Source organism: Aplidium turbinatum, chromosome 3, assembly GCF_918807975.1.
Source record: "Aplidium turbinatum chromosome 3, kaAplTurb1.1, whole genome shotgun sequence".
NCBI classification, from domain to species: domain Eukaryota; kingdom Metazoa; phylum Chordata; class Ascidiacea; order Aplousobranchia; family Polyclinidae; genus Aplidium; species Aplidium turbinatum.
In genome coordinates, this window is record NC_137474.1 from 3,934,874 (window position 1) to 3,947,456 (window position 12,583).

Consider the following 12,583-nt stretch of genomic DNA (forward strand, 5'->3'; position numbering starts at 1 on the left):
GTAGATATATAATTGTACTTTCCAATGATGGCAAAATTGTTAAAATCCGATCAGAAACGAGAAAACTACAGCAAGTTTAGTGGAAGCACTATTTACCGATCACAGCAAACAGGGGGTGGCGTATACTGAATAAGGATCGATTCGCCTTTGCAATGCATTGAAAAAAACTTCGCTGGGCGGTTAAGTTTGAACGACGATTGCTCGTTTGGTAGATGAGATATAAACCTGAAACTTTTCAGGTGCATAAAGCAAGACATACTCTTTCAATTTGCAACGGATTAATGATTTTATTGTAAAAATTAAATTGCTGAGAATCGCTACAAATTGGTGAAGTTTAAGTTATCACAAGATAAAGCTAGTACTTATCTTGTGCTACTGTTTAATTGATTCGTGTAGATGTATGATCGTGCTTTCCAACGATGGCAAAATTGTTAAAATCCGAGCAGAAACGAAAAAACTACAGCAAGTTTAGTGGAAGCACTATTTACCGATCACAGCAAACAGGGGGTGGCGTGTACTGAATGAGGATCGATTCGCCTTTACAATGCATTGGAAAAAAGTGTCGCCGAGCGGCTACGTTTGAACGACGATTGCCCGTTTTGTAGATAAGATATAAACCTGAAACTTTCCACGTGCATAAAGCAAGACATAGGCTACTCTTTGCAGTTGCGTTAGATTGGTACTTTTATTGTATAAATTAAAATGCGAGCAGAAATTAGATAGCTACAACACATTTAGTTGCAAACGATGCAATTTGGTAAAGTTTATGTCCATCTAGGTAGTTATATTCAACACTCGATGTTGGTTTAATGTTTTTATTGTAAAAACACAGTAAAATTGTCAAAAAATCCATATCCATTCCGCCTTATCACCTCTATTCCGCCGCTTTTTACCTTCCCTTTTTTCACCCTCCCAATAATAGTTGCGTCCGTTTTGTGACGTCATGTTGACCAGGGTGGCGGATTCTATACTTGCACCTAATTCAGTCATAATGGAATTGAAAATACTTGAAAAAAAAAATGAAAAAAGTTTGTTTAGCAGAATTGAATCAACATAGCGCAACCCATTCTTTGACCATGTGCGACCCATGTTTGGGTCGCGACCCATACTTTGAGAACCACTGCCTTAAGAGTATGTAAAAAAGTACCTGTTTAAGCCAAGGTAACAAATACAGTTAACAGAGGTCCTTGAAAGAAATTGTTGCAAATACGCACATGGACTAGTACGTATGATATAATTCAATCCTTCAAAATTCTCAGCTTTTTTAGTTTGCGGACTGTGCAAAACATTTTTTCAGCTTAGTACCACATATAATTTAATAATAAGTTAAAATAGCACCAGAATAAAACTTAAGATTAACAGTGGTGCATATTCAACAAAGCCAACTACAAATCTTAGTTTGTGACAACTTGACTGTTTTCAACAGAATATTAAAAGCTTGATTTAAATAAAATGAACTGTAAGTAGCAAACCAACCTGTTCCATTTCTAGGGGCTTTAACATTTACAAAAAAGTTGTATGTCTAGCAACAGTTACAGAAGATTCAAAATTAGTTATGATGACAATGAATGCCCAATGCCTTATAGATTGAAATCTCTGCAATAATTCAGTAATTAGGTGAATATAAGCCATTGATATACAAGTTTAAGCTAATAAGACAAATAACAATATCATTTTTTACATGCTTTTAACAGCTATGCATATGTGCAAATGCTTTGTTGCTAGACCAGATCACTTGCACCTCTGCTGGTTAGTTAAGGTATTGTCTTTTTACTTAAAAATATAAAAGACAAATCAGGCAATATAACAACTACAAACAAAAATATATTGGCTAGGCTTATTGAAAAAATATTACATTTCTTCAACCAACTTGCTATTAACTGAACATACCAATAAGAAGTTGGATTTGTCTTTTAGCAAAGGTTGCATTTTGGATACCTAAATAAAACCTTCTTAATTTTAGATTACCGTATATTAAGTGACAGTCACTTATCATTATCTTGTATAACAAACTTATAATGTTGTCAGGGTTTCTCCTAATAAATGGCATCTCAGTAATGCAATAATTCCTAACAAGCGAAATGTCGACAGCCACCGCTGCAGTTTGCAATGCGGTTCCAGTGTTCCAGATTCCATCCAAATCCAAATGACAGGGATTGAAAACTGAGCAAATCAACCATGACCCAAACTGGTGTCACCAGACCATAACTAAAAAAATAATAATAACATCCAGAACTATTAAGAATATGAGTGAGGGAAAGAAATTTCTTTATAAGAGTGGCAACAAAAACTTATGCAACTTTGATATATAGAACATGATATAATTTAATCAGACTGATATAGTAGAATATGAGATAAATTTTCTGACCATCAATGCAAAACTATGATTTTTCATGAACAAGCGTGGTGTGAAACAAGGATGATTCGCCTTTACAACGTTACATTACTTTGCGCCTCAAATCTAGATTGTTTTGAAAAGATGAGGTCAAAAATTAAACAGTTAAGACTTCTGCTTATTTTCTTTATTATTTCAAGAAACTATAATTGCATAAGCTTTGACTTTTTTAGGATTTTTTTTTTCTCCTACCATAAGCTATAGGCCAGGGGTCACCAAACTTTTTTCTCTGAGGGCCGGATTGCTGCGAGATTAACAGCTACGGGCCGGATGCAAATTGCGAAAAGATATACAACTATTTAGAATATCCATTGACTTGAACTGAGCACAGTAAATAACAAAGTCAGCGGTAGAATAGCAAAGCTGTGATGAACATCGAAAGGTTGCTGGAAAAGTCATCTCCTGCTGTGATACACTACAGGCAGGCCCGGATTAAGGTCAAATGGGGCCCCTGTGCTAATGCATTTTATGGGGGCCCTTACCAGCTTACGTGGAGCGTAATGGAAGTAAGCTGGTTTTGCTTGCAGAGGAAACCGAGCCTTGCTTAGGTAAGTTAGATAACTTTGAAATAGCACGTGATCGATGATTAAATAAGCATGTGCAAATTAAGTCAACAATGTTTACGTTATAATGCAGTGGTTCCCAAAGTTTTTTTAGCGCGACCCAAATCAGAGTTTTATGAACATCTCACGACCCATGTACCCAAGCCTCAAACATCGAAAAAAATCTATTTTTAATGTATGGCACTGTCTGCTTTGTAAAGCGCTGAGGAGCAACGCATTCTGCGATGGATACAGCGCTATATAAAAACTAGCATTATTATTATGCAATGCATACTATCTTTTGGATATGTATGAAGTAGACAAGACACACAAGTTAACTAGTTGTAGTACACAATTTATGAAACAATGGTTTATTACAAACTAATCATTGATTCAGTGTGATTGATGAAACTGAAATTTCTCCTTCATAATATCTTCAATGCACAGCTCTAATTTAGTGAGTGCAATGCGCATATCGTCACCAGGATCGAGACGATTGCGAGCCTTGGTTTTAATAACAGTCAGTGCCGAAAACCCTTGCTCGCACAGATACGTGGTTGCAAACGGGAGCAGAAAAGTCATTGCTTTGTTACCAATTACTGGCTTTTCCTTCTTAACCGAAGTCCAGAACTCTCCAAGCGACGCTGTGGATAAAAGCTGTCGATGGAACTGGTCATGATGCAGGTCGATAAGCTCTTCCTGCAGTCCTGCAACATTCTCTGATAAGTTGTCAACCTTTGCCAGAAACGGATTTCTGACCCACACCTGAGATGTCAGATTTCTATCTGGGATGTAGCGATCAAACTCCGTGATAAGGTTTTCCAAATGCGCCAATAAAATGGGTTTGATGACATCAAATCTGCTAACTGCAATCTGATTCCATTCCTCCAGATACTCGTTCATGGATGGAAACGCTGCCGTTCGTCCACGCTCCAGCTTTTTCTTCCACAGCTGAAGCTTTTCTTTGAAGGCAGACAATTTCTCCGAAAGAGTAATGATATTTTGATTTCTGCCTTGCATTGACATGTTAAGGTCGTTCACTGCGGTGAAGATGTCGTTTAAATAACATACTTTGAGTATCCATTCCTTATCTTGAAACCGAATAGCATGGCGATGCTTTTTTTCATTGAGAAAGATCTGCAGCTCCGTTCGTAGATCTACTACACGGCGCAAGAGCTTGCCGCGAGAAAGCCATCTCACATTCGAGTAGAATAGGAGATGTTGGAATTGAGACTCGAGGTCAACACACATCTGCTCGAACAGACGAGAGTTAACAGCACTGGATTTGATAAAGTTGACTACACCAACAACCTCCTGCATCACTTCTGAAAGATCCGGAGACAAATGTTGCGCAGCAAGGTTTTCACGGTGCAGAAGACAGTGGACGACTTGGACATTGGGATTGACTTGCTTGACTCTTGCAGTAAACCCCTGTCGAGCACCAAGCATCGCAGGAGCGCCGTCAGTGCATAAGCTGACACAGTTTTCCCAGTTAATGCCTTCTTTTTGTTGGAAGTTGTCCACAACGTTAAATATGTCTGCGCCAGTTGTCGTTGTTTTCAGTGCTTTGCAAAACAGAAATTCTTCTTCGAGATTCATGTCACCCTCGTACCTCACGTAAACCAATAGCTGAGCGTTCTTTCCAGTGTCAGTTGACTCATCGAGTTGATAGCTCCACTTTCCGCCTTCTTCATTCGGGCAACCACTTGGTCTTTTATATTTAGTGAAAGGTCTGCGATACGACTTTTGACTGTGTTATTCGATAGCGAGACGGACTGCAATTTCGAGGCCACGTCGTTGCCGCACATGAGTCTGGCCATGTCAATGGCTGCAGGTTTAACGAGTTCTTCTCCAATCGTGTGCGGTTTCATCTCTTTAGCTATGCGTAGCGCGACCACGTACGATGCCAACGTGGCTTGCTTGGAGGCTAACAGCGCTGGATTCGTTGTTGAACAAAATCGGCTTCGTTTCAGTTCCACTTCTCGGTGCTGAAAATAAACACGATTCTTTTCTACATGTTGCGGGTGCTTTGTTTCTAAATGTCTTTTCAATTTGTTTTTCTTCAGAAACTGGTTCGATAACACTGCATAACACATCACACATTGTGGCTTCGCAGTACCATGATCATTGATAGAAGTGAACCCCAAATTTAAAAATTCTGGCTTGTAAGAATACTTGCACATCCTTAAACGCTAATTTTTAGCAATAAAATCTGCAATGCAATGTGCTACTTTTCAGTAAATTACTGTAGGACTGTTGTAAATAAATTTGAAGTTTGCGTACTTCAGAAATGAAGATTTTTAAACTGCTGTACTACTACTTTAGCCTTACTTTAAACTACTACTCCAAATACTACTAGCAAGCCTTACTATTAACTCTGATGCTCTATCGACTATCAATTTGAATTATTCAGCTCCAAAATACTTCCGTAATCAACAAACCTTCACCAAGTCTTAACAGTAAGTTGGCTAGTTACGGCTTGTACTGTAGCTGCACAGTGCGCTGCCATTAAAACTCTCGGAAAACGACATAATGATGTCATAATCCAGTTTTATTGAGATGAATGCATATTATGCAACAATTGAATTGTGATAGAAGTGAAAGAACTTCAAAAATGAAAAGAAAAATCTCGTTTTGATAGATTTGAATCACCTTGGCGCGACCCATTTTTCAACCCTGTACGACCCATGTTTGGGTCGCGACCCATACTTTGGGAACCACTGTTATAATGGATGCAATTATTTGCTGCGGTGTTGCCAAAGAAAAAATACAAAAACCATATTTTTATTTCACGTGAAGGGGGAGATATATTGACAAATGTGTTACTTATTTCATTTTTAGGAAAAGTGGGGCCCTCTGTCTGTGGGGCCCCTGTGCTTTAGCACACCCTAGCACAATGGTTAATCCAGGCCTGACTACAGGGCATCATGCTATTGAAAAAACATTACATCTTTCTAAATTTGGCCTAGATTGTCCCCATTTGTGGTGGCCTAATGATAAAAACAGAACACCACCATGTAGGTTGCCTGGTGGTGCTACCGTGTAACTCTACAGCAACGTCAGTCCTTTACAAAAAGTTTGGTAACTTTTTTCCTTAACAGTTGTAGTGCAGCTGTTATTTCCGCAGCACGTGGCGGGCCGGATGAAATCTGTTCGAGGGCCGGTTCCGGCCCGCGGGCCGTAGTTTGGTGACCCCTGTTATAGGCTTAACTTCCCAGTAGGCCTATCATAAAACTCCTTCAATTTTGTTTGGATATAGCACAGCTTGCCAGTGATAAAATTTCTTTTTCGAAGGACTTTTTTTTCATTTCGTTATTGTGTGATGAAGTAACATTGTGTAGATGAAGTGGCGTAGCTAGAGAATGTGCCGCCCGGGGCGGATCCAGATTTTGCCGCCCCTTCAAGAAAAAGCATATGAAAATGAAATGCGTTTTTTTATCAGATTATAATCAAAATCAAAAATCGTAGTCTGAAAGTGCCGCCCCCAGACGTGCCGCCCAGGACGGTCCGCCGCCCCCCTAGCTATACGCCACTGTGTAAGTTAGATGCCTGCAATCTTAGGCTTATGTCTTAATTCACCAGTTCGCGACCACATCGTAACTTCAAGATTGTGAGTAGGGTAGTTTAAATTTATTGGTCATGGTTGTTTATGACCAAGTAGGCTACATTGCATTTGAAAATTTTCTTAATTTTTACTTTGCCCACCTATGTTGACTGAACACAAAAAGTATAATTTGCTTTACATCGTTAATTTACACGGCAAATAAGGTGGTTAATTATAGCGCATAACGAAAATTAGCGCTTATGAGAACGACCGCAAATTTAAAATGACACCAGTAAAACAGCACAACGGTGATTTGTCTCGACCAGTCAATGATATTATCACTGTGAAGAAAGGCGTTCTTCCCGGCTATCAGCACAAGGCTGATTACTCACTAGCACAGCGAGCTGCAGTGACGCTTCGCTAACCAGAACGGTGTAGCTTCCACGCCAGCCATTGAGACCTCCAATTAAACGTTTAAGTTATTTTGGCAGCCGATTGTAGCATCGAATAGACAGCGATAGACACGTGTTTCGCCCATGAGGCTGGGCTCATCAGTATCGCACCGTATTCTTGCCACTTGAGTAATCGACCGCCGCTTTACCAGTCAGTTTAACTCTTATCTTTGTGGAAAGAAAGAACTTAAACTGAAATAACTTAAACGTTTAATTGGAGGTCTCAATGGCTGGCGTGGAAGCTACACCGTTCTGGTTAGCGAAGCGTCACTGCAGCTCGCTGTGCTAGTGAGTAATCAGCCTTGTGTTGATAGCCGGGAAGAACGCCTTTCTTCACATTGACCTACCCTTGGCACCTGCTGGTTTTGTTGGCTCTTTCTTTCCACAAAGATAAGAGTTAAACTGACTGGTAAAGCGGCGGTCGATTACTCAAGTGGCAAGAATACGGTGCGATACTGATGAGCCCAGCCTCATGGGCGAAACACGTGTCTATCGCTGTCTATTCGATGCTACAATCGGCTGCCAAAATAACTTAAACGTTTAATTGGAGGTCTCAATGGCTGGCGTGGAAGCTACACCGTTCTGGTTAGCGTAGCGTCACTGCAGCTCGCTGTGCTAGTGAGTAATCAGCCTTGTGCTGATAGCCTGGAAGAACGCCTTTCTTCACATTGACCTACCCCTGGCACCTGCTGGTTTTGTTGGCTCTTTCTTTCCACAAAGATAAGAGTTAAACTGACTGGTAAAGCGGCGGTCGATTACTCAAGTGGCAAGAATACGGTGCGATACTGATGAGCCCAGCCTCATGGGCGAAACACGTGTCTATCGCTGTCTATTCGATGCTACAATCGGCTGCCAAAATAACTTAAAGATGTTATCACTAACTTTTAAAGATCTGTAGTAGGCTACAGTGGTGCCGAAGTTAGTTGAGGATTGGGGGGGGGGGGGGGGATAAATCAACATTTTATCAAATTTTAGACGATTTTGAACATTGGGGGATGCATATTTTTATCAGGGGCGTTGACAGGGGGGTCTATAGGTGGTAGGCTACTTTTGGACCCAGGCCCGGAATATTTAGGAAGCCCGGATTTAAATGATTCTCCGCAACTTCAAACTTTATCAAGATCTTAGTAGGCCTATAATCAGATCTAAAAGAATTGCCATCAGAGGTTAAAACAGCCACTTCAGCCGTCAGATGGTTTTGTTTGTTTGTTGATTTATCTTTATCCTGCATTGCGGGAAAGCGGACTTGAGCGCTATGCATCGGTGTACGCCTTCCGACGTAGCCTACACCTGACCCACGCTGCAGCCGACGGCAATGTCTGTTTCCGGTTGTCTACTCTACTTATGACTTAAATTTGGTACTACCCATTAGCCTACTCGAAATCGATCACTGGGTAGAGGCAATGATCGTAAGTTTCTTGCCCAGAGAAACAACAGAAAGTGCGGTGGCTGGAGTCGAACATGCAGGCTCTCGACTGCGAGCCCAACTCGCCAACCACTTGGCCACTGCTGCCGGTAAAGTACTGGGCCCCCTTCCGGGTACAGTGATTTCCTTAACCACGATTTTTTTTTCAAAAACACGAAATATTTTTCTTCACCCACTCTTTAATTCTGAATATATATATTTTTTGGTTGTAATCACTTCTAGCTACTTGCGTCTACTTTACAAAGAATTAATTTCAGCCGAAAACTCCAACAACTTTAAACATACCGACAAAGATCGTGCGGTTTACCGAGCAAGGATTTCGCGGTTTACGGAGAAATCCCTAATGCGTAGCCTAATTGCGCTGTTGGGGAAATTTGTGGATATAACAAATCTATTATATAAATGATATTCCTCTTAATTTTCTACTTTGGACGGCATGTGTCATCCTCATTTTAACAGCACACCAATAAAAGTTTATAAAACAATAATACACAACCTTTATATAGCCTAACATTGTCGATAAAGGGGGCACGAAAATAAATTGGTACCGGGCCCGAGAAATCCTGTCAACGGCCCTGATTTTTATACACAATTTTAGTGGTAGGCTACCGGTAGCCTATTAAGTTTATTAAACAATCGCCGGACCTTGGCAAATTAGCTGCTAAAAGCATAATATAGCCTACAGATAAAAAATTATGGAGATAAAAGTGCTACCATTTCTCTTGTGAATGACTGCTGCAAGATTAAGAAACAAAGAAAATTGGTACCTCCAGCGGGATTCGAACCTATGACCTTCCAATGAATACTTAGTTTTTTAAGAAAAAATAGAAGTTATACTTTTCCTCTTGTCCTTTCCTTCACTAGAATCACTACACTTATCGCACTATAGGACGAAGTCACTAGTCAGGATACTGAAAACAATCGAAGCTACAGAAGAACATCTACAAATTTATGACAAAAAGAGTAACTTTCAAACACATCACAAGAACTTGTTGCAACCGAACATATTATGTCTTACGGTAGTGAGCATTGAAAACTCATTAGCAATGTCATTTATGCTGATGTCATTAAGAATATTTTGGTGAATGTTGCAAATAATGCTAGCATTCAACCTTTCCTGTCCCAAAGTATTTCTCAGCCAGGTTTTCAATCTACAAAGATTGGAAAACGACCTCTCACAAGCAGCAGAGCTTACCGGTGAAACTAAGAGGATCTTAATCAGCTGGAGTATTTGAGAATAAAGAGGTTTTTCCAACTCGGACAATGCCTGGTAGGCTAAGCTCTTTTAGCATCGTACAAAGATTTTGCTCCTGTTGCTTCTTTGAATGAATCAATTTGATAACTCATCGATTGTCTATTCAGCTCTGGATAATTTTTGACCATTTCAGGAACTAAGCCGGTCTTGAAAATTCGTGCAAATTCTTTATACTTTGCCGAATCGGAATTCAGGTTACTTTCAAACCGTTTGGTCAGTCCAGAGACTCTGTCCACGAACTGATTGTAAAGTATTTTATAATGCAATTGAGTGTCTGCAGTAGCTGCAATCGAGCCTCCACCCAATCGAGTCTCGAGCCTCCAACTCGTCCTTAATACCTTCAATAAAGGTCCTTCATTGTCTAGCGTCAAATCCAAGATAATTTAGAACTGTGATCACTGATCAATAAAAGAAAAACAACAGCAATTCGAGATGCTTGCAAACAACTCAATCGAAGTACAATTTCATAACAAATAATTTTTTCTAAATTATTGGGGGGGATTCTGCCAAAATATTGGGAGGATATATCCTCCCCATCCCCCCCTACTTCGGCACCACTGGAGGCTAATAGGTCTCTATATCCTTTTCCGTTTTGAATTTCAAAGCAGTTTTCCAATATAATGCTTAACACTTTTGCTGGCTGGGATGTTCAGTGAGTTGTCAAAAGATTTCTTTTCTAGCTGAGTCAAGAAAAATCAAGTAGAGAACTCAAATTAGCCAACAAACCGATAATAATTCTATGTTACTGGAGGTAAAAGAAATGTGGAAACTATTACTTCATTTTGATTTGAAGTTTTCGGACCTTTTCCCAGACCTACGCTATGTTTGGCATGACTAGGCTATGTGGTCTACTGTTTTTTGTTCTGATTGTCAGAAATAAAAACCAACTGAACTGGTAGCAAATTCCGCTTTTTTATCTGCAAACATTAAAAAAAATGGATTTGGTTAGGCCGCTAACTGGAATGGCAGTATTCGCCGTGTTGACTAGTCTAAATGTAGGCGTGCGCATCCATCGCCATAATAGCATATGTAGCCTACTGCAAGCCAAACGCCAGGCCTCATCTAGCACGCCAAACAGGATTCCAATATTGGCAGTTTTAACGCTAAATTTTTTAAATTTGAGCGTTTTTTAATCCGTTTGGTAGGGTAGTTTAACTTTGGCAATATGAAATATTTTTAGCGCTTTTTAAATTTTTTTTAGCATTGTAAATAATTTTAAAAACTTTGTTTTGCTCGGTAGCCTATTTACAAAACATCAGGCTTGAAAAGGCAACTTTTCCCTATTAAATCGTGATGATGCTTTTCATAGCCTAATCTTGCATTTTGGGCTGATTTTGTCAACAGCATGATTACTACCATAGCCTAAGGTTTTGCGACTGTACCATATTTTAATCTGAAAATGTATTAAAAAACGTCAAATTTCCAAAATTTGGCGTTAAAACTGCCAATATTGGAATCCTGTTTGCCGTGCAAGATGAAGCCTAGCGTTTGGCTTCCAGTCCAGATGCTATTATAGCGACGTCCAGGACGTAGGCTACGAATTCAAGAATGCGACACACAAAGCGGCAGATTGGCCATCACCTGGTAACACAATTACTTTATTAAGGAGACGAGACAAAAACCAATGAACGTAAACGACAATATTTTGAAATGTAGGCTACAGTATAACAGAAGACTAATTTGCATCATTCAACACACTTAATACAAAAGCGATTGAACAGATTAGAATTATTGTTGAAAATAAAACGCAAAATTCCTTTCTATTGTTCTTTTTTCGAACTTGCAATCTGTTTATACGTAATAAGCCGTTATCATAATTTGAAATCACCAAAATCGTGTTAAATTTTAGCATGTGAAGCCATGCGAGCTGTTCAAACATTTAATCTAAATAAAAGGCACAATTTTTGCATTCTTATGACCAAAACATCAAACCTTCACCGAAAAACCTGCACTCAGTCAGCAAATCAGTCTTTTTCAACGTTGATAAAACGTTTGCAGACGCTAAATCAATGTTAAAAAGACTGATTTGCTGACTGGGTAATCTGATACAAACGTAAAACAAGTCAAGGCATTACTCGTGTAATGTGCTTACAAGTTCAAGGCAATTGTAAAAAAAACGATTGCAAAATAAAACCGTAAGACACTCAGTTGTTGATATATGCGTTGACAGTGGCTGTTTGGCAGAGAGAACTTTGGATGTGCAGAAATCATAAAAAAATTAAACTTGCATCTAAAATATCTCGGTCAGATAAAGGAACAATGTTGCAAAAATAATCGTAGCAGCCCAGCAAGCAAAAGCTGCTATTTTTACATTGTTGTAACGTCCTGTGATGAAAAACAACGTAAAAATGTAGCTTTATTACCAGCAAAGTTAATTAAAAAGAACTTGACTCAACAACCAAAGAAAAGTATCAAAAATATGAAAACAACAAAATCGAAAAACATAGAAAGAAAAACCCCATTAATTGGCATAGAAATCTATTCCCATTGCCCTACACCAGACGAATATCACTCAAAGCAGAAAGCACAATTATTTGACCCCACCACAAAGAGAACTCATACACACGTGCAAAAATTGTCACACTTTGGCAAAGCGAAATAAAACCAACAGAAAAATAACAAACATGCTAAATAGTGTAATTTAACCCAAGAACCGAGACTTATAAGGTCAATCATAAACCAAAATATGTTTGTTCATGTAAAAAGCAAGATTTTAAGTTTAGAATTTAGATTGTGGTCACATTGAAAGAAAGCAGTTCACCAACATTTTGTTGTTAGTCCAATGTAAACATTGATAGCTGCAAACTTATATTTTCACAATGCTGCTAGCTCTTGTATTTGCACATCAAAAGCAACAATATTTAGTCAATTGAAGTTAGATATTGATCAATTTGAATGTGAACAGCAAACATTTGAACGGCGTGGACGAGTGTCCAAAAATTGTAACATCAATTTTTTGAAATTATATT

The 12,583-nt window shown here is 39.1% G+C and overlaps 3 protein-coding genes across 3 annotated transcripts in view; all 3 read right to left on the minus strand.

Annotated features, from left to right (window-relative positions):
* The window catches only part of LOC145767267 (exportin-7-A-like), a 34,297-nt gene extending 32,704 nt beyond the window's left edge, over window positions 1-1,593 (minus strand). Inside the window, exon 1 of the mRNA XM_082579059.1 lies at window positions 1,477-1,593. Within this exon, the coding sequence (XP_082435185.1) occupies window positions 1,477-1,503 (27 nt within the window). The 5' untranslated portion in view covers window positions 1,504-1,593. The remainder of the gene's footprint in view (window positions 1-1,476) is intronic.
* A 1,737-nt stretch (window positions 1,594-3,330) lies between these two features.
* LOC145766067 (zinc finger BED domain-containing protein 5-like) lies at window positions 3,331-4,536 on the minus strand. The gene has a single exon (XM_082577724.1). The coding sequence runs from the start codon at window positions 4,534-4,536 to the stop codon at window positions 3,331-3,333; it is 1,206 nt and encodes a 401-aa protein (XP_082433850.1).
* Window positions 4,537-4,550: 14 nt separating this feature from the next.
* Window positions 4,551-5,120, minus strand: LOC145766068 (zinc finger BED domain-containing protein 5-like). The gene has a single exon (XM_082577725.1). The coding sequence runs from the start codon at window positions 5,118-5,120 to the stop codon at window positions 4,551-4,553; it is 570 nt and encodes a 189-aa protein (XP_082433851.1).
* Between the last annotated feature and the right edge of the window lie 7,463 nt (window positions 5,121-12,583).

Excerpts from the sequence above, each read along its gene's own strand:
- LOC145766067 (XM_082577724.1), bottom strand. The coding sequence starts at position 4,536 with ATGAATCTCGAAGAAGAATTTCTGTTTTGCAAAGCACTGAAAACAACG.
- LOC145766068 (XM_082577725.1), bottom strand. The coding sequence starts at position 5,120 with ATGTGCAAGTATTCTTACAAGCCAGAATTTTTAAATTTGGGGTTCACT.